The sequence below is a fragment of the Colletotrichum siamense genome (assembly GCF_013390195.1).
Source record: "Colletotrichum siamense strain Cg363 chromosome Unknown KSG_Cg363_contig08, whole genome shotgun sequence".
In the NCBI taxonomy this organism is placed as follows: Eukaryota; Fungi; Ascomycota; class Sordariomycetes; order Glomerellales; family Glomerellaceae; genus Colletotrichum; species Colletotrichum siamense.
In genome coordinates, this window is record NW_023501021.1 from 3150939 (window position 1) to 3172732 (window position 21794).

A 21794-nucleotide genomic window follows, 5' to 3' on the forward strand; every position below is an offset into this window, starting at 1 on the left:
TGGGCATTGAGAAGAGAGATTGATGTGTTCGAAGAGAAGGAGCCTTGCGTTGATGATGCGAGGTCGTTGTCGAGAACGAATTCTGCGAGCACCGACATATCTTCAAGCAGCTACCGCAGAGACCATCTGTCTTCAACAGAGCACACGGACGTAGGGGCAGCTATCGCCGCACCCGACGCGTTGTCCCATCCATATTCCTCCGGTCTTTCGAGGCCTGATTCTCCATTCCTTCCTGACGTGCGACGACGCTCGACTGACAGGATATCTGATGAATATTCTGTGTCAACGGCGCCTTCAGCTTTTACCGTGTTGAACTTGCAGCCAAATGCAAGTTTCAAGGCCGTCAGGAAGGCCGTCAAAGTGTCCTCACCCAGGAGGCTAGGCTGCGAGTTCAAAGCCTGGACTGGTTGCCAACGTACCTTCGGCCTCGAAGAAGACGAAGTTGGTAAGTGGATCCGACATGTGGAAGATGAGCATCTTGGTCGTAACTACCCATCTATTTGTATTTGTTGGTTTTGCGACGACATTGAGTTCAGAGCCGATCAAAGTTCAGACCCTGGAATGAACTTCGAATACCGCATGCGGCATATTGCAGACCATATCCTCGAAGGACTGGGTTTCGAAGAGAGGAGGCCGGATTTCCATTTTCTGGATCACGTCTATTCAATAGGATTGATCCCCCCCGAAGCCTTTGCTCTCGCTAAAGGCCAGAGCGAAGGGCCACGTCGACCCCCAGGCATCTATCCATCGGGTTATAGACCAGAACGACGAGATGAGCCACAAGTCATCGAAGTCGCAGGATCTTCTCGTCGACGACAACGGGATTCAAGACATCACCTTTAAATCAATTGATATTTTCACCCAGGTCTGGTTTTTGCAATGGTACAAATAATGACGCCAATTTTGCTGCACATCAGCATCATAGTTTGAGGTGGGCTATGATAGCAGCAATATACTCATAACACAACTTCCTCAAAAGACCCGGCTGACGTCCGCTCTCGGCACTGGTGCTCGGGATATGAGTGCCGGTCCACGGAGCATCCGGTGTTGTGGGTCTTTTACATGTGCCGAACCTCCGGAAAGGTAGCCCAGTACCTACGCCGGGAGAAACCCCTGCGAGCAACTTCACTTAGAGTCGAGCCTTTTAAGTCTAGACCCTCAGAAGGTTCAATTCAACAAAGAGTCAATTCGATGTTCTTATCGGTGCTCTTACGGATTGCGTGGCGGCCCGATGACTGCTCTGTCGGCACAAACTGTAATAAGTCCAGCGAATTAAGTGGACTCCATTGCGCCATGTCCTAGGTAGGAGCACTCTCTGGGAAGACATCGCCGCCCATATGGCATCCGCTCAAATCCATCAGACCCATATCGTAATCCAAGCGAATGGCTGGGAAGTCCGGCACCACAACCGATGCGCAAAGAACCGCATCATGTGAGGACCCTTTGGGTGCGATCCCTAGGCACCTTGATGGACTCGCGCAGTGTCTCGTGTATCAATGGCGTGCGTGACTAGCTGTCATTGGCAGCTAATCCCTGCTGGCGCACCCCTCATCTTATCGATGTTTGGCTGGTTTGGAGTGATCCCACCAACCTCCAACTGATAAGCAACCTAGCTACCCCGGGTTCCGGGAAGCTCTCACTAGGGGGCACGGGGGGCACGATTGGGGGATGGGAGGACCTGCCCTACCTCGCCTAATGTGCAACAAGACACTCACCTGCTTTCTCTGGCATTCTCGGTATCAGGTGGAACGTGTTGAAGGCTGGAATGGGGGAAACTGAGTTGAAAGAGGGGTGAGGGGTTAGCTGCTTACGACTCGCGTGCCTTTGTCTTAAATACCGAGCTAGTCCATTCCTTTGAAACCGAGGAAGGCTCAAGCTTCTCTTCCTCCAAGCTCTCTTCGCGGGATTGCGTGATCGTGTAGCTGTCTGGCAGAAGCTGGTCCTTCCCCCTCCATCATCGGCCAAACTATTCATATTCGTGGCTGAGAGGTATAGCTTCGCGTGTCCATCTGAAAAAAAAAAAAAAAGGTTCTATCAGCCTGCCAACATGGGCTCCCAACCATCAAAGACCGCCGCCGTCGACCCTTCGAGCGAGAAAGAACTCCTCGAGCGCCTTCGCCGATTCCAGGTAACCGAAAATGAGTTGGTCAACGTAGAAAACGGAGGCGGGGACGAGAAGACCGGCATGAAGCTTCTCCGCGAGCCTGAGGGTCTGCCCGTACACTTGACACAATCATGGCAATCCCGCTTCCTCTCCGATCCCAAGAATAAGTGAGTTTCCGCTCCTGGATCTCATTCAAAAGGCCTTCAACTCACTAAAAGCTCCCCAGACTCGCCCTCACAGCGCTCAGCACCGCCGACCCGCGAACCGTCTTGACCTCGACCTCGACCAAGCTCTCGGATCCGCAAATCTTCAACGTCAAGATCCCCTTCGAGGGCGGGCCCATCACAAACCAGCGCTCCTCCGGCCGCTGCTGGCTCTTCGCCTCCACAAACACCTTCCGCGTCGCCCTCATGAAGCGCTACAACCTCGAGGCCTTCGAGCTCTCCCAGTCCTACCTCTTCTTCTGGGACAAGCTCGAGAAGTCAAACTACTTCCTCGAGCAGATCATCGACACCGCGGCCGAGGACCTCGACGGCAGGCTCGTCCAGGCCCTGCTCGGCGACATCGTCAGCGACGGCGGGCAGTGGGACATGGTCTACAACCTCGTGCAGAAGTACGGCCTCGTCCCGCAGGCGCTGTACCCGGACAGCTGGAACGCCATGAACTCGGGCGTCCTCAACTCCATCGTCAAGACAAAGCTGCGCGAGTACGCCCTCATCCTGCGCAAGGAGATCCGCTCCGGCTCGGCCACGGCGCAGACGCTCTCCTCCACCAAGGAGAAGATGGTCCGCGAGATCCTGAGCATCCTCACCCTCACCCTCGGCCCGCCGCCGAACCCGCGCGAGGAGTTCACCTGGACCTACCTCGATAAGAACGGCAAGGCGCACGAGCTCACAACGACGCCCGCGGCCTTCGCAAAGGACATCTACTCCTCCGACTTCCGCATCACCTCCGCCGTCATCGAGGGCATGGTCTCCCTCGTCCACGACCCGCGCCACGAGCCCCTGACGCTCATGACCGTCGACCGGCTCGGCAACATCGTCGGCGGCCGCGGCGTGACCTACGTCAACGTCGACATGGCGACGCTTAAGTCCGCGTGCGTCTCCATGCTTAAGGCGGGGCTGCCCGTCTTCTTCGGCTCCGACGTGGGCAAGTTCAGCAACTCCGCGTCCGGCATCATGGACCTCGACCTCATCGACTACGAGCTCGGCTTCGGTGTGTCCACGCTGGGCATGGACAAGGCGAGCAGGCTGAGGACGGGCGAGAGCGCCATGACACACGCCATGGTGCTCACGGCGGTGCACCTCGACGCCCAGGGCAAGAGCGTGCGGTGGAGGGTGCAGAACAGTTGGGGCGAGAGCGCGGGCGACAAGGGCTGGTTTGTCATGAGCGATGCGTGGATGGACGAGTTTGTGTACCAGGCTGTCATCGACCCGCGATTCCTGAGCAAGGAGGTCAAGGGGGTTATTGGTACGGAGCCGATTGTGCTGCCGCTGTGGGACCCGATGGGCAGTTTGGCATAGATGTCTCGCGCGTTTGATGGGTTCGGGAGTCGGCGGACGCGTCTTTTCTTGTCGGGCACGAATATTGATGAATGGGATGGGTAGGCAAGCAGCGATCTAATTTACTACATGTTTACTTTTGCATCCGGTCCCCCTCTCAACTGCTCAACATATGACCGGTCGTTCTCCTCTCCTCCGCCGTCGGCCACTTCCCGCGAAACCATGGCCGTCTAGCCAAGTGCAGACCGGTGTAAGACCAAAGATCCGTCAAGTGGGCTGCGTCAAACCATGGCGGCAATCCAAATAGACCCGCGTCATCTCCAGTCATGGAGCTCCGCGATATCCTTGCCAGCAGTGTCGCCGGGGCCCGAAGCGGATACGTCCCGGCCGCCGACAGCGAACCCCGGGGTTGTCCACTCACCGAACCTTTCCTCAGAACCCTCCACCTCGCCGATGAAGGTTTTGCTCTCCCGACAAGGGACCACACACTCTCTGACGTGGTGGGCTCGGCCCGCGAAAGTTCTTCCAAGGACGGAAGGTTTGTTTTGCCTTTTGTGGATGGGATATCCGCTTGTCGACCGGGATGGAGTCGCTGGCCTCGAAGCGAAAAGTGAGGCTGCCCTCATTTGGCTCCCGGTACGCGTTTTGTTGAGCTCGATCAATTGGTATCAGTCATTGCTCCTGGAAACTCTGAGTCTGTGACTCAGCCGTGACTCGACAGAAATTGCTGCGTTCTTCCGATCACCTCGTAAGACAAAATTGCATCAAGATTAGAGACGGGACAGGTTCATGAGGGCTGTTCGCCGTTTGATCTGGAACGGCCTATGAACTACAGTCCGTGTAGCACGTGGAAGTACGGACACTGTCCAAGCAGTCGCTGCTGTATCCAAGCCGCTCGGTCTAGCAACGACTTGACGGTGCATTAGTTCGTAGGCTGAATGAATCCTAGGCTGCTTCTCCAAATCGCCAGCGCGATGCCAGCTACACTTTTGATAGCAAAAGTGAGGTGCGAGCTGACGGACGTCCTTGGGGTCTGTCGCCAAGGATCTCGCACAGTCGTTCGCCTGTACGTAAGTGTTCGAGATCAAGGTCGGGGGCCTCAGTTCAGATGGCGTTGCGGCGTATTCTTGGCGCTACATCGATCCACGTGGGAAACAGCCCATCTCTGGCATCAGAGGCTCTGCTAGTCCAAGCTCAATCTTCGTCGGGCTCGTTCACTCCATCCTTCGACTGCGGGACAGCATCATCTCCCATCAAGTCCACGCACGTATCGCTCAAAGGCCCGCTTCAAAGACGGATCTGGATGAAACGTCAGTAGATCGAGATGCGAAAATTGAAAATTCAAAGTTTTCACCCCGTCAAAGGATAGGCAATGATCGGAGCAGATCACTTGAGATACAATGCAGTACATGGCGGAAAGCCTATGAGCTTCTGGGCCTAACAAACTGGGCGAGAACCCAAAGCCGTTGCTTGGTGGCTTGGAGTTGACCGAAGCCGGGGATCCCCGTCTTGGGCTCTACCGGGAGCGGGCTCTACTGGCGGGTCTCCGGGACCGTTCAAGCCCAACCGTCAACGGTGTTGTAAAGGGGACGCCACAAACTACATGGGGTCCAACCCTCCTCGAAGCGGCAAAGCTTGAAGAGTGGAAGAGAAAATCTTCAACTGTGTCGCCTATTGGCTCATCAAAGCGCAAACCATAGGGATCTCGAATGCTGGCATCGCCGAGGCAGTGTTTTTTTGGGCAGGGCTGTTTGGCGAATTGAAGCAGATGGGATGCTCCTTGTCGGCTAGAGGGAATGACGGGGCATGACACGAGTGCGCCTTTCTCCATTGAGCGCCCTTGCGTCGATAGCAAGACAACCATCCCATGCTCTCGTAGCATCTCGCCTTGCACAGTTGAGGAGGCAACTGGAGAGACGTTACACTTGTTGCCTTCCTCTGTGGTTGCGAAGGAAGGCAATGAGGGAAATACAGCAAAGTATCAGGCAGTAGCTGCGTGTGGCTGAATCGTAGCGGTGAGCGAGCATGCGACTGACGGGCTCGAGATCGACCCCAGTGTCCCCACGCGGCAGTTGCGGTTTGGCTCTGGCCGGGTATCGATCGAAAGGTTTCGGAGCCAGTGCTTCGCGGCAGGCGGGAAGACGCAAGTCATTGCTTGTTTGGTCGTGTGTTTGCGGCGTGGCGTAGCCGGGACGCAGATAATATGGAGAGTCGTCTTGCAGAACGGCAAGATGCTGCAGATGCGATTGAGTAGCAGTCACGCAGTGCAGTGTGCTATGTAGGCACGTAGGTCGATGGCGTGGTGGTTGCGGCGGTCGGTCGTGAAGGTGGGTGGTGCGGGGCAGTCGTTGCGCTTGTCGCCGTTGTCTTCTTCCCTCTCGTAGGCCAGTCGGGTTGGAGATGAGTCTGGACAGCTGTTGCATCGGGATATATCACATCAAAGGACTAGCGGATGTTCCAGAGTCTTCGATGTGTCCCACTGTCAGGTGGTGCTTGGCAGTCATACCGACGAGGGCTGACAGCCCATCAGGCACAGGCCAGGAGGCACAACAGACGGGCAGTCGCAGTCGACCAGCAACCGGAGATGCGGGCGGATGGTTGGGTCGAAATGGGCACGTCCATTTCATCCACAGCGATGCAGGGAGAGAGACATGGACAAGCGTGTAGTTAAAATCGGGCTGTCGGCGCAGTGGGGCCCATTTCTGCGTGCAGGTATCGATCGATATCCACGATTGGAAGGGATCGTGGCGGATTAGGTTTGGGTTCTGGAGGGATTGACGGATTGACTGGCTGTGGTTGTTGACAGCGTTGATGATGCGATGCCCAAGGGTGTGAAGGAGTTGTTGATGTTTTATTTCTTCTGCCTCGAGCCCTGGTTCGGTGTTTGTTGATTGCAGGAGATAGGAACGATAGGTACTGCAGGTGAGGCAAGGCAGGTATGGCTCGGAACTGACCCAATGGAAGGAACTGAGACGGAAGGCAAGAACGGCGGGAGGTGCGCCTGCCCGAAGTACCATTACCACCACCAAGACCTGCCGTTGCGGCTTCACATCCACATTCACATCCCACCAGCAAGCAGTTGCATGTTTGGTTGCTGTTCGTTCACCTCAGTCCCGTCCGTCACGTTCATGCAGCTCCCACGTCTGCCGTTAGCCTCCACCGAGGACAAGCATCCGTTTCCTGGGCAAGCCATCCCGTCCCGGCCGCTCTAGACGGCATCCATCTTTGCCAATGGGCGTCGCTCGCTGGTTCGCCTCAATCAATCATCAATCAGACTGGCGTCAACATCTTGCGCGCTAATGTTCTTCTACCCAGTACAAAGTCCCTCCGCTGACGTCGGCCAAATTCCCGATCCATCACAAGCGGACAACGATACGGCACGGCGGTTTCTTGTTAGTCAGGGACCCGAGCGACCCTTGTCCTCCGGTCAGACGGCATTGGCATTGCATCGCACAAGAAAGAGCGCGGCATACATACAGCGTGCCTGTCCGTACAGAGCATTGCGACGCAACCCACGGCGGATGGGGGCAGCTGCGGCTTCTGCGACACAAAGCCAACAGCTCCAACGAATGAAGCAGTGTACATTCATGTTGCCAGGCGGGGATTTGCTTCCTGTCCCCTATTTTTCTCAAGTTGTCGAACGCAAACATCTGCACGAAACAGGTCTCCGTGGCCCGTCGTCATCCACCCAACACGAGGAGTCCAGAAAATGCTGGCTTGTTCTTAGTCGACAAGCCCCCTGCCCCCAACACTTGCGGTGCCTCCCCGGTGGCGGTGGGGGTTTGCGACACTGGCTCGCCGTCTGCCGGACGTCTACTATTAGTTGGAATTTCAGAAATTCAATGTTCAGTTCACTGCGTGCCTTAGCATCGCGCCAAAGCCCTGGAAGGATACGCCGTCAATAGCGGAGGTGAATCCTGGATCCGGACCTTCACCTTAGAAAAGCGCAAGCGAGGAGCATCCTGGCTCTGGTCCAGACCTGAACAGACGGACGTCATCGCCGCGATCGACACGGACGACAGCCGGCTTCCCGAACAGGAAAGAGAGCGACTCATTGCTCACCACACCACCAGCAAGCTGTGAGCTCACTGCCGTCAGAACCCTCTAGTTCCGAAGGACGGCCTCGCATTTCAAAGGGCCTGCTTCGGTTTCACTCCCCTGAACCAAATTCACTAGCCAGTCGAACCCTTACGACGGAATAATTATGTGCTTCAGATTGGACCTGATCAATTTCAATTCACCGGTCGCTTCTTCGCCCTCTTTTGGTGGACTGCCTCTTGGTTTAAATCCGCGTCATCAGTTAGACCACTTGAACTTCTCATCACATTTCACACACAGTCGATCGCCTCCTTGCGTTTCTTCATCAACAGGCCCTCAGTGGCGACCATTGCCAGCACCAATCGACAGTTGGAAGCAGAAGATCAGGAAGATGCAGGCAGGACTTCAGGGCGGAACCTACAGTCGAATCACCGCCCTCGTCTCATCCGGCCTCCAGTTTTTGTCTTCATCTGAACTCCTCAGGAACACACCACAGAGACGAAACGGCCTTAGCCAAGCAAGCAAGCGTTTTCCACATGCCCGCCCAACAGGCCTCCCTTTCCAGCGCGATTTGATTGAGCTAGCACCATTGGCCCTCTGCCTGGGTAATAGATAGGCTCGAGACTTGTCCAGCAAAGGCAACGTACTAAAACAGTTATCGGCAAAGCGCCCAGTCGTCGGCCGTCCATTTCCCAGGCTACGGGGAACTTACCTTACATGACGGCACTAGCATTGGCATTGACGTTGACGCACGTACACAATCAATCCGCCAATCCAGCTTGTCAGCTTGGTCAGGGTAGAGCTACCTCGAGCTACACCAAGACACACCCTCCTCTCCATAGCTCGTCGACTGTGTAGGAATACTTGAATATTTCACGTGCAGCACGCGACGGACAACAAACCGCCCTCCGTCTATTATTGTACATGGCATGCAGCCTTGTCGCGGCAACAAGCACTTGTCCGTCGTCAGCTCCGGATAACCGCAGGCCCCTCGCGATCTTCCGAAGACCCCTACTGGAGGAACAAAGTTCTGTCTACGACAACGTCCAACCGTCGACATCCTTGGCCTTATCAACCAAGTCCTTGGTTTCGCGGCACCTTGCCTACTGCGTACTCCCGTACCGCCGTACCAGTACAGCTTGTGCTCTGTACTCCTGGTACCCACGGGCTGGCGGCGTTTCTCGAGGTAGGTACCAAACCGCCAACCGGACGACAGAAAGGACGGCGGCGCCCCAGGGACACAGACTCTCCCTTCAGACAGCAGCCAACCAGTCACGCAGCCTGATTGACTGCTGACTATCTCTTTTTCTGACATTTCGCCCGTTCTGCCTTGCGAATGCTCATGTACATTCTACGGACTCGACTTGTCCCCGGACCATCATCAAAGCAACCCCCCCCCCCCCCCCGCGATCCTTACAGCTGTGTCGACAGGGATCAGTCCAGTCCTCGCTCCGTCATTGCACCCAGGATAACCGCCCTCCCGAAGTAATCGACGTCGCAGTTCAATTGTCGCCCAATTTTCGCCCCCCAGCCAGCGTTCCCGACACCCTTCGCCCGTCAGATGCTTCAGTGACGTTGATCTCGTCCTTGGATATTTGGTAGTGGAGGTAAGATTCCCTCGTCGATCTATTCTTTCCTACAACCTCGTCCCTCACTCATCTATCTTTTACGCACACATGCAATGCGCCTACTCACACTCCATATGACTACTCAGCTCGACACCCTTTTTGTATGGAACCGTGGCATGGAGCAGGTGCATGGATTTATTCGTCCTATTTTTGCGCCCTTGTCCACCCACTGCTGAATCCCTACGTTCCGCAACTAAGTTGCTGCTAGCAAGCTGACTCGCCCCTCTTTCCCACGGCGCTGCAGGTGCATGCAGTAGAGAATTCCACCAAGTCCACATCAAGCAGCCAAGCGGACGAGACGAGGGACGAGAGACGTTTCGACGGCGATCCGACGACAACTGCACCCACCCCAACCCAAAGCCAGCCCGACCTTCCCTGCCTTGCCTGACCTGACCAGACCATCTGGCTCAGTTGCTTGCGCTGGCGTGCTCGCTGAACACCGGACCTGGACCCCGCCATCCTGTGCTCCTCTTCCTCCTCCACCTATGCCCAAGGCCCAAGAATCCACACCACACCCGACTCCGACTATCCATTTCGGTGAGGTGGGCATCCCAGCATTGCCCCTCATCCTCTTCCTCTCCCTCTCCTTGTCTCCCTCCACGACCAGGGAAGGGGGAAAAACACGGACACAAGCATAGGGCTTCATCCCATTGTTCGCCCGAAAAACACCAGCGAACAAAGTGAGACAACACAACACCCACCCAGATCAGCAACAGCCGTGAAAAACCCAAAAACGCCAAAGCACTTCGACGTCAAAGCGAGAAAGACATAAAAATTTTAGGGCGGAATCCTCACGTGGGTTCGTCGTGCATCTTTTCCGCTACGTCCGCTCCGCATCATCGCAATTTACTTACTCGGCGCCCAACCCAACCCGACTGCCCCTCTTCATCTTCCTCCCTCGTGGCGCCGACTCGACGCAACTGAACCCTCCAAAAACATCACTTTCGCTGGAGAGTGATCAGAAATCGAGAGCAGCGGCCAAGTTGGCGGTGACGGCGAAGGCGACGGCGACGACAAACACATCACAGGACGACTCGTAGCGTGCTGACAACTCACAAACCCGTCGCTATGGATCCCCGCTACTCTTCTTCGCGCTACACCGGCACTCGCCCACGATCGCCTACCTATAATCCGGCGAGAGCGTCGATGCCCACCAGCATCGGTTATAGCTCCATGTACGGAGGCGACATTCACGTCATGCCTACCTCTACGAGGTACACCCCGACGACCTCTTCTTCCTCAAGAGGCCATCACCATTCTCACTCCACCACTACTCCGACAACCACCACCACGTACGCTGTCACCAAGGATCCTCTGGCCCGCGGTCCCAGCCTGAGAGATGTGAGCCGCAACCGGGCAGGCCGTTCTACAACTCTTGACTCCAGCGCTCCCCGTCCTGTCATCGTCACTACTACGACAAGAACACCTCAGCAGGCAAGCTCTTCTTCGCATCACTCTTCGAGCAACAGACACTCCAGCCCGACCCGCGACGATTACCGCTCCAGCGACAGCACCTTTTACACCCAGCCGGCGTCTTCTATACGTTCCCGAAGCCACCATCGCGGTGGCTCTTACAGCGCAACAATGGATAACGAAGAGTTCACTCGCCTTCGCGAACGAACTGTCGACGGTCGGCTTGATGCATACCGCCCAACAAGATCGTCCACCCTATATGCGAACAGCTCTCGTCACGGCAATGCTCCCATTGATTACGGAGCCACTGATGGCTACGAATACACCGCCCCTGGCGACCTTGCTCGCTACGACTTGGACCACTCTCGTCCCCCCTCCAGATCTCGCAGACGAGAGAGCATTGACCGTGGTTACTACCGCCCCAGTGTCAACGTGACCACTACAGATCCTGTCAGTCGTCCGTACAACGACAATGGCCGTCGCGGCGGCCCTCCGCCGACGACTTGGGGTCTCGACAAGATCAATAAATCAACCACCAACGTGTATGACTCAGGGCAAGGCTCTATCCCACCCATTGTTCCGGCCGCTCCTGTTCACATGCAGGTGCCTCCAAGCCCTAGGGATCGACGTTCCGCCGGTATCCCTTCGTCTTTGGATGTGGCCGCACCGTCCGTCGCAGCCGCAACAGTAGCCGGTCCCACTTCATCTCGTCGCCCTGTGTCTGTGTACAATGAGGGAACAGCTCCGCGCTCCATTCACCACGAGGATTATTACCGCAGCCGTGAGGATGACCGTGTGCAGCGACAAGCAAGAGAGGATCGCCCTTATGACGCTACTTACGGTAGTGGCGACTACTTCCATGATGATGCCGTGTCCACGCGCGGCTTTGGCATTCGCACGGATTCGGCTCCACTTGGAGGCGATTTTGATGACCCACGGAACCCACGTAGAGAGGTCCGTCCCGAGTCTCGAAATGGGTACCGTCCCGAATCCCGCACCGGGTACCGCCCGGAGTCTAGAACCGGTCATCGGACATCACCCCCGGACACAAAGAGAGGCTCTGATGATGAATCAAGGAAGAAGCGTGACTCCGCACGACTCGAGCCCGAAAGAGAAAGACACAGCCGACGGATCAGCACCGCCAACGATGATGAATCCGAGCGAACCAGGTTTCGGGACAAAGTAAGCGCTGGTCTCGGACTGGCTGCTACAGCAATCGGCCTTGGGCAGGCTGTGAAGGAAAAAGATGAGAAGCCCGAGAGATCCGATAAGCCTGAGAAGGAATCCCGAGAGTCACGGCGTCGCAACGATGAAGACGAGTCAGGAACGCGCACCGCCGATAGGTACAAGCCCAGAGATGAGTCTCGCGACCCAAGGGACCGCGCACCTGTGATCGTTGAGACCCGCAGAGCACCCGCTGACTCGGAGGCGGATACTCGTGAGCGTGACCGCGGCGAGCGGGAAAGGGAAAGGGAGCGGGATCGGGACCGGGACCGTCGGGATGCTGAGGCTCGACTTACTGGCGACAGCGTTCCGTCTTCCCAGCGCGACGGTTCTCCTGACGACGACCTTAAGAAGTCGAAGCGGCCTGCTCAAAAGGCCATTGGATTCAACCCCACAAACACTAACGACATCCGGGAGTTGAAGGAGCAACTAGCAGCAATGAGGGACGAGAAGCCTAGGGAGAGAGAAAAGGTTCCCATTGCTGCTGAAAGGTCTGACCGCTCGGAACGTCCAGAGCGCTCTGAGAGATACGATGAGCGATATGACAGATCGGAGCGGTCAGAGAGGTCTGAACGGTTGCCGCGAGACGACCGATCGGATCAACAAACTTACGCTGATCTTCCCCTGAGAGACACGAAAGAGCGCACGCCTTCGCCCAGGAAAGAGTCACCGCCCAAGAGGGAATCACCTGTAACGGTGCCGTCAACTGAGTCGACGAGAGATGAGTCTCGGGGCCGTGAGGTTACACCGCCTCACGGAGATGAGAAGCAGGTTCGTGTTGTTTCTCCGCCTCGCGACAAATCGGACTCGAAGCCACTCAAGGGTATCCTCAAGGCACCTAGCAAGTTCCCCGAGGAAGACAACCCGATTCGTGAGGGTGTCGCCCCTCACAAGGATGACAAGAAACTGAAGGAGGTCCCTCCGGGCGCCCGTTGGACCAAGATCAGCCGGAAGATTGTCAATCCGGAAGCCTTGACCGTCGGAAAGGAACGGTTTGAAGTTCGCGACGACTTCGTCATCGTGCTCAGAGTCCTCAGCAAGGAGGAAATTCAGGCATACGCCGCTGCCACTCAAGTCCTAAGAGGTATGTTAAATACTCAAGTCGTTCTTCCATAATTGAATCTAACCAGTAGCACAGAGAGGAGGCGTGAGGAGGCAGGCAAAGACCGCGACCACGATCGCGAGCGAGACCGTGAGCGCGATCGGGACCATGACCGGGGACGCGACAGAGATGAGGACGATGACAGGCGAAGACACTACCGCCACCACAGGAGAGATGACGGGGATGACGATCGATATGACGAGGAGCGCGATCGTGAACGCCACCGCAGACATCGTCGAGACGACGACGACGACGACTATCACCACCGCCGTCACCATAGGGATCGCGACCGCGACCAGGCGGCTATGGAGGGATAAGGGTCAAAGGAACGCATGTACTGATGAATGAGCTATACGGGCGCAGAGATTTTGAATTTTCCAGCGAGAAGCAGCATTGGATGAGGAGCTCCACAAGCGAGAAAGCGTTTCTTTCATATTTTACACTTTCAGGCGGAAAAGATTCAATATTTATATGGGCATGGCAAAGGAAAAACCTAGCGGCTATCGAGGCAATAAATCTACAAAAAACTTCTTCGACCTATGAAAGGACCCTCGTCGATAGCTGTCGCAGTGGACCCCACATGAATTGGTCCCGTGGACAGTTTGGAGCGAACTGGTCTCACCTTCGGGCGAACGCCACGACGTATTAGCTCGCTCTAGATGCTTGGGCAACAGATGTCATTCGTCTTTGGCTTTCGTCGGCGCAGCATTACGTGAGTCTCTTCTGCGACCCTGCCTCGGCTCCCACTTGTCAATGAAACACCCTCTTTCAGAGTGCCCCTCTCGATATCCACAGAACTGTCAAGGTGATGATGCATGGCGCCTCAACAGTGACTTTGCTATTAGCAAAACTCTTTTCCTTGACAGAAACTTTGCCTCCCACCCTCCTGAAGCAATGTTGCCCGTGTATTGGAAAAGTCTGTAGTTGGTAGGCGAGATAGGATATAAGGTTTCTGAAACTATCCATCCTCAACGCAGTCCGCATCCACATGAACGCCAGGTGAGTGACCAGAGAGCTTCCTTGATATATGGATTCAATCCCAACTCGAAGCACATACGACCATACCCATTGGAAAACTCGGGATCCCGTCCGCTCTCCCATAGATAAGCCAATGAGGGCTGGAGTAGTAGTCGGGTCGGTGACGACCGGCGAATGCCCGGTGTTGTATGTCCTTTTTTGCACCTTCCTTGTTCGAGGGTTGTTGTTCGTTTTGTTCAACCATCTCTCGTTCCGAGGACAGACAGTTGCGCCTGGGACATATTTGTGGCATATTATGTATGCTGAGGCGTTTCTCCTTGTGCACCTTGGTAATGATCGTTCATACGTATTTTCGCCGCAAACTTTGAGCACAGCTAGAAAGTTGCTCTGTGGCTGTTGTTACGAGCAATATATTAGCAATATGCTGATCAGTTTGAGTTTGCTGTGCAGAGCCTAATATGAGAAGTCTCAAGCCACTGCGAGAATCAAACTATTCTCGAAGGGCCGGTTTTTCACGTCTAGCTACTCATATCGACCATTGAACGACCTCTCTACCTCTTTAGCCCAGCCACATCCATTTGTGCGGGTGCCTCATGAAGGCTGTTGAAAAAGTCTGTTACCATTACTGATGCAGACGCCTACATCGAACGTTGGACGATTCCAGCGCCGTGGCTGCTCATCGTCGCCATCAGGGTCTATCATGATCTGTTGAGGCGTTCTCGACGCGCCATGAGTGTTGGAAGCCTCCTCGACTGTATCAGCGTAAGCGGATTTATAAATGAACACGACGTGACGCCTGATGTTTCCCCTTTTTCTTTGTCCTCATCTCTCATCATCGTGCCCTTCTTTCCCGTCTTGTTTGCAGAAATTCACCGATCTCACACCATGAAGTGTTTCATCATCACAGGCGCCATCTTGTTGGCGTCCTTGGCGATGGCCAAGCCGGTTAACTTTCAATCAGCCCGGCCCAGTCTCGTCGAGTTTGCGGCGGCCGCCGGCAAGAACATCACGTCGGATGGCCCGAACTTCGAAGACAACGTTCAAGGACCTGAGCAGAACATGCACCAGTGCATCGTAGACTGTTGGGTCAAGAAGATAGGGGATGCGAACAAGATAGGGGATGCGGACACAATGAAATGCACCTGGGATTGCATGAACCGCCCCGAGAACACCGTCAATGTTCCGTCCACGAGCACTTCGCCGTCCACAAGCACTTCGCTCTCAACGAGCACTCCGCTCTCAACGAGTACTCCGGCTTCCAACAGTCCCCTTGTTCCCACCGGGTCGAGGAGCTGCTCGAGCACTATCAGCTCGACTGCTGCTCCCACTCCGACTACTACTAGTACTCCTGACGAGACTACCACGGCCATGATCACGGTCACCAACACCGCAACGGTCACAGAAACAGTCTACATGCCAGACGACGCTACTAACACTGGAACTTCTGACTCAACTCCCGCTCCTACTCCTATCGATACACCTGCGGAGACAACTACTACCGCTGTAATTACCAGCGCTCCTGATAGCACTGCTACTGGAACTTCCTGTGCTTCGATGAGCTGTGATCCTACGACCACCGTCACCGTCGCCACAACGATCACAGCCTCTCCCTCGCCTTTGGCTTCGACTTCAACTTCGGTCGATGGCCCCGTCTCTACCCCGGAAGCGTCGTCAACGTCGACCGTAACATCGACATCAACCGACGCTTCTATCTCTATCCCAGAAGCATCGTCAACGTCGACCTCAACATCTACTTCTTCTGTCTCTACCCCAGGATCGCTATCATCCAGCACTTATTCGTCCGCTTTCACCACTACCACCGCCGCCCCCGAAGAAGTCACGGTCACAGCAACCAACAGTGTCACCGTTGCCCCAGCAGAAGTCACAGTCACCGCGACCAACACTGTCACCCAGTCACAGCCGCACTATCTCCTTAACCCTTTCCGCCCGTTCGACCCAAACCCTACCATGTCATTAGTATGATCAAGAGTATCGGATGGTGTGCGGAGGCTAAAGTCGGTATAGACATGGCAACATGTTTGGTGGAGTGAAGAGTTGTGGCATGTTTTTGTTCAGTCCCAAAACCTAAAGCTCACTGATAAAAGGGGCAGGTTTTGTAGTCTGAGGAAATTACGTAGATCCAGGTCCTTTGTTTGTGCGAATCGAAAGACATTGTTTGAATACAGGAAGCAGTCCGGTGACATGAAGACAAGATGATTACTGGTCGAATGAATATGTTATGTCTTTGTCACGACTGTCGATAGCATCTATAGCCCTCGACAGTATATAATATTGCACACCAAGTCCGAACAGAATTGATTGTTAAATAGCTTTCAGCGCTACACCCCTTCATGCATTGCATTTGAATTGCCTTTACAAGCTTCGTTGCAGTAACGCTAGGAAGTATCTTCAAGCAGTCTCCTAGCAACTCTCGTCTCGGCTCATGGTTTCCTGTATGAGATGTTTAGCATCTTCATTCTTGTCGTGGCAACATATCGGTGTTTCATCTACCTGAAAGTGAAGCTAGAGGGCTGTAGGAGTAAGCATACGTCTGGAAATCAGACATGGGAATTTTCGAGGTTTGTCGACAAGTTTTGTGTCAATTTGCAGCGGTGTAAAGAGTTCACTCTCTTGTTGACTTGCTCAATGATAACGGCCAAGCTCCATTGTGGCAGGAGTCGTCAACAGCAAACGTCATCACAGCTTGCCTCTCTGTCAATGAATGTCGGATGGACAGAACCTGCCCGACATCTTCATTCGTTCCTTGTGATTGCAATCAGTATAGCCTCGTCGTATATTGGACCACCGAGACGTATCTCATTTTGACAGCTACGTTCTACATGGCTCCCGTTGATGGCACAGGAGTCGAGGCTTTTGGATGTCGCTTTGAGCCCGGCAATCATTTTCCCCGAACTTGTCTTTTGGACCCGACAACACCAGGCGAACACAACACTAATATCTGAAATGGCATCGCCTTGAGACATGACAACGCCTGCAGTATTCTGCTCTTTAGTGTTTTCCAACATAAGACCGTCTCTTTCAGGTCATTGGTAGTTGTAGCTGGTCTATGTACAAAACGACGTACTCGTAACAGCCCCGGTCAGGGCAGCACTCATGTACTTCACATAAACCAGTGCACGGCGAAGAAGAGGGACATCACGGACTGAGCGACCCCCTTTCCGCATACTTCAGAATTCCTCCAAAGTTGGAATCTCACAAGTGTGCTTTTGTGACTCTTCTTGCAACACTCATAATTAAACTGTCCATCTTATGAATTGACGGCACGGCACCAGATTCGACAGCTCAACTTCACTGGCAGCCAGTCAACCTCAACTCGGGCAACTTGTAGTTGTCTAGCAATGTCACCAAGTTGACCTGTAACCGACATCTGTCATTCTCGAGTCTCCCGGATTCAATGAACCAAGGCCAACTTGCTCCTACCTCTGCGTGGGCATACCAGATACCCGGTCACAACGCTCGACGCGTCCGCCGTCTCCCAGACGCGTCGCTCCACAGCCGCGCTCCCATGTCGTCGAAACCCGGCGGCCCAAGGACCCCTTTTTTCTGCCCACTTTCTCCCTCTCAACTCACTGACTCTGTCCGACTCTCTCGTCGACAAGGGTTCTCCCCGTCATTTGGAGGTCACATCGACATCAGAAATGCGAACCCGCTCGACGTCTCATTGTTCCACGCAAAGGGTATTCTGCCCACCGGCTGCCTGGGGGGTTTCAATATCGTCGCTCTAGTATACCGCGGCAAGGCATACCCACTCCTGATGAACCCGTCACCCAGAGTTGGGGTCGGCATCTCCAAAAAAGCAGCATCCTTGGCACCACGAACCCAGCAGCAAGTTGATGAAAAAGGAACCCTCCCTCAGCAGCGGCCAGGAACGCGGTCAATCAAAACGTAACCCCCACGTGGAGAAGGACAAGGCCAGGTTCGCAGGCCGAAGAAAAAAGAGGGCAAGACAGAGAACAAGAAGATACAACGATGCTGTCCTCAATCCCAGGCCTGCTCCGGCATGGATATCCATGCCAAGGCCCCCTCGCACCTCATTCCCGGTGCCCGCATGCCTAAATATAGTGGAATGATGCTTGTCACCAATACCACTGCATCATGCAGGGGAAGCTCGGTGGTGTTTTCAGGACTCTCACCTCATTTCTTCACCCTCTAAACCTTTTTGGGCAAAAGCGCTCGCCGGACGCGTCGAGGGCCCCCCCCGACGGCGGAGTACGGCGAGCTTGAGTGGATAATGGCCCTGGGAATTCCCACCGACCCGGAATTACCAGGGCCCTTGACCAGCATAGACGCGCGAAGATATCGCGGCGCGTCTGTCTGTCAGGCTTGGGCAAGCTGAAGCTCGCCGCGACTTTGAGATGCCTTCATCAAAGCCATATCGAGGTACATGAATCAACGGATTGTTTAGAGCAGCACAAGAGACTTGACTAAATATGTTGGGGTTCTTCCAATTCCTCAGAACCAGGGCCAGGCTCTCATAGTCTTTGAAATTGGACGGTGATCTGGGAAGATTGGCGGAAATACCAAAACCCTTCCTACCAAACGAGTCGGGTACTCTCAATCTCAAAGGATACCGTTTAGAACCCCAAGCGAGTTACTTTGTAACCAACCGCTTTCACGTTATCAGCCGATATTTGCATGAGTGCTTCAGAACTCGTCGTTGGAGACATCCCCACCAAGAGGTCCATTCATCTCCATCGGGACTGAGGATCGAGTGTCTGCTCCGAGAGATTGCCTTGGCGATGACTCTGTGTTCTTCTAATCTGCGCTCACGAAGCCCAGGCGCAATATGCGTCGAACTGCGCCTCCGACCAGCGTCCAAATAGGTTGCCGGACCATCACCGAAACTTGATTTTGGCCGCGAAGAGGAAGTAGAGCCGGGACCAAGCTCTGTGACAGAGCTGCCCTCAAACGCCTTTTGTCATGACTGCCTGGCCGATGGTCAACTACTGCTTGTTTGTGCACCTTTCCCCCGATATTGGCAATGTCCAGACTGTGGCATTGAATCACCGATGATTGGGGGCAATATACGGACAACCAGCAAGTGACCTGTCCGCTCACGTCTTGACAATGCTCCCGGATGGCGATCACTTGGGAGTTCCGCAATCTGGGCTGGCTAGATTGAAGGCAGCCTCTGTCATTTCGCGTTCAGTAGTGCCAGTTCATAAAGTTCAGTAACACGTCTCCTTGCAGCACCAACATTGACTACTATGCATTTCGGTGCTGTTGTTCACAACATGGCTGACAACGCCAACTCGTCCAGAGTGGGCTTCGTCTGCCCAATAACATGGAGTGACGGGCGAATGCCACTTGGTGCCGTCCATTTTCAGCACCGCTCACGTATGTATACATCACCCGAGAATGTCAAAACAGACCGCCGATCACAGAGCCTAGAACACGGCGGCATGGCCTCGTTCGCAGCGTTTGCGAACATGAGCGATGTCTCGGTCAATGTGTTCAACTAGACAAAGGATACCGAGACCCTATCAAACCTCTCTGACCGCCCCGGTGTTGCAGCGGTGAGCTGTCGTCGACTGGGCGGTGAGAGTGCATACACCCAACGGCAGCTGCAAACGTGATGAGTGAACGTGTCAGTCTACCAAAGACATCAACTGCATGCTTGCCATGCGGACAGTAACAGGCTGTCTCGCTCCCCGTCAAGAATTTATGCACATGGCGTGGCGGCGAGACCATATCCCGTGACGAACGGTTCTTCCCCACTTGTTGGAATCCAGCTCATCGTCCCCACAAACGGCTTCAATGTCCTGGAGGAAGTTGGTGATGTCTTGGATGATACTTTCCGCCCAGCAGCGCTCAACCAATACAAAACGGCGCATCGTAGAAACACAAAGACACATGGCTGTTCATGGCTCGTCAGATCGGAAAGTGAACCCAAATGCCTATCAAGATGTTGGGCTACCCGCAGCTGTCCTCCTCTGCGCGAGTTACTCGGGATGATAGAAGAAGTTGAAAACAGCACACGATTGGGCTTCACTGACTCTGATACTCATTTTCACAAAAGCCCAATCCAATGACAATCGCGTTTTTCGCGAACTTGTTATCTTCTTCAGGGTGGACGCTTCGTCGGTTGACATTCCAATGTTCGTCCCTGTCACTCGGATGCGAGTGATACTCGCCAGTCCTCAGCTTCTAAGCGTGAGGTATTGATCTTTCGATAGCAGTCTCATCCGACGGCCAAAGCGTCAATCCTGATGCCAACCGATCCTACAAAAACGGCGAATACGCAAGGCCATGCACCGAGTGAATGATCGTCGTTCCTAGAAGTGACCGTTGCAGCGAATTGCTTCGGGTTGTGCCTGCCTGGGTGGAACTGCAATGCCTGTCAGTCGGTGTGCGGGATCTATCGCCCCAGCTTCGCGACTGACATATTACGCAGTAGAAATCCAGCTTAGTACAACTGTCGGCCTGCCAGGCCTGACCTTGGCTGACAGACAAGGGCGCAACGCCATCAGTTTGTCCAGTGGAATCTGGGGAGATCTCTAACAGGGCTGGGTGTCAAGTCTGCCCGTACTCAACCTTGCAGCTATCAGTATAACATGTCCCTCCCTAGGTGACGGCAGGCCCGTCTTCAGCCGCGCAGAGAGGCTGCGTAAGGCTGAAGCAAATCTTTCGACTGGGTTGACAGAATGCAAGATGCTAATGCGGACGATGGATGAATTGAGAGAAACAGGGGGGCAAAATAGAACATACGAGGCGAACAAGTGCATTTTCCTAGGTTTTAATAAGCATAAAGGGTGGGAGGATGGCTTCTGCAGGGCTTTGCGCTCGATAGTCAGAAGTCGTATCCAAGCGGAATGTCCGTGAAGTGCATAAATCATATTCTGTAGTTCAGGTCGTCTCATGCAATCAGTGGCCAGGAAACCGAGAAACAGAGCCCCAGGGCTATTTACCGAATGACGTCTGGTAACATGTATCTTCAAGCCGCTGATATCTGGAGAGCTTCAGATACACTGAGGAAATACCGTCAAATTCTTATTGAATCTGACGATTGGACGGGTATGGCGTGGCTTACAAGGATGCCGGCAGAGAAGAGAGGGACAGATGGATTGGGTACCGCAAAATCTGCACCGCAGAGGGCTGCAATGGGACCTTGGGGAACGGGACAGGGGCAAGCAAGCAGACACCGCCAGGCCCCTACCTTTCGACCCTTCCACATCCCCCTGGCTGAGGTCTGGTTGTGCCTGCAATGCGCACGCACTGACATGCTGCACCTCTCGAAGTTTGCGACGGTGTAAAAGTCCTCCAAGACGAAAGGAGGTCGATGTGGGCCGCAGAATGTCAAGGGGTGAGCTTTGCCGACAGGGCGGCTCCACGCAAGGATGCTGAGAGGGTCCCAGTCAACGCGTCAACCGGCACGACTCCTATCCAGTGAGTTGGAATCGATTTGTGGAGGTTGAGCGACTCGACAGCACCGACGCGTTGTTGCTCGATGGAGGTTGAACTCGCTCGCTGTCGAAAGCCCAACTGGAGGACGAATGCGGCAACGCTTGCTAGTCGGACTGGCCGCCGTTTCTGGCGTTGACTGGTGGAACTTTGGCTCGCTTGCCTGGCAGATAACGTGGCACCTAACCGTTGCCGGCCGTTGGAACTTGGTAGTTTGGGTCCTGTACGTAGAGGGGATATCCATGTCTCTCTCTCATTCTCTCTCTTGGATGAACGTGAGGCGTGACGACGGTGGAATGCACAGATGGACTTGTCAATGTCATCAAGCCAAGTACCGTAGCAGTGGCAGGCTGACTCTGATCCTGCGGTGTCTTGGTCTGGGT

General features: G+C 54.6%; 3 protein-coding genes across 3 annotated transcripts; all 3 read left to right on the top strand.

Annotated features, from left to right (window-relative positions):
• Positions 1–2047: 2047 nt before the first annotated feature.
• On the top strand, positions 2048–3627 carry Blmh (Bleomycin hydrolase; the record flags this gene model as incomplete). The annotated part of the gene is made up of 2 exons (XM_036644228.1): positions 2048–2271; positions 2331–3627. 2 exons carry the CDS (start codon positions 2048–2050, stop codon positions 3625–3627), a joined length of 1521 nt encoding a protein of 506 aa, XP_036490695.1.
• A 6713-nt stretch (positions 3628–10340) lies between these two features.
• On the top strand, positions 10341–13328 carry CGCS363_v012380 (uncharacterized protein; the record flags this gene model as incomplete). Its single annotated transcript, XM_036644229.1, has 2 exons — positions 10341–12993; positions 13048–13328. The coding sequence occupies 2 exons, from the start codon at positions 10341–10343 to the stop codon at positions 13326–13328; spliced, it is 2934 nt and encodes a 977-aa protein (XP_036491122.1).
• Positions 13329–14874: 1546 nt separating this feature from the next.
• On the top strand, positions 14875–15972 carry CGCS363_v012381 (uncharacterized protein; the record flags this gene model as incomplete). Its single annotated transcript, XM_036644230.1, has 1 exon — positions 14875–15972. One exon carries the CDS (start codon positions 14875–14877, stop codon positions 15970–15972), a length of 1098 nt encoding a protein of 365 aa, XP_036490177.1.
• Positions 15973–21794: the final 5822 nt, after the last annotated feature.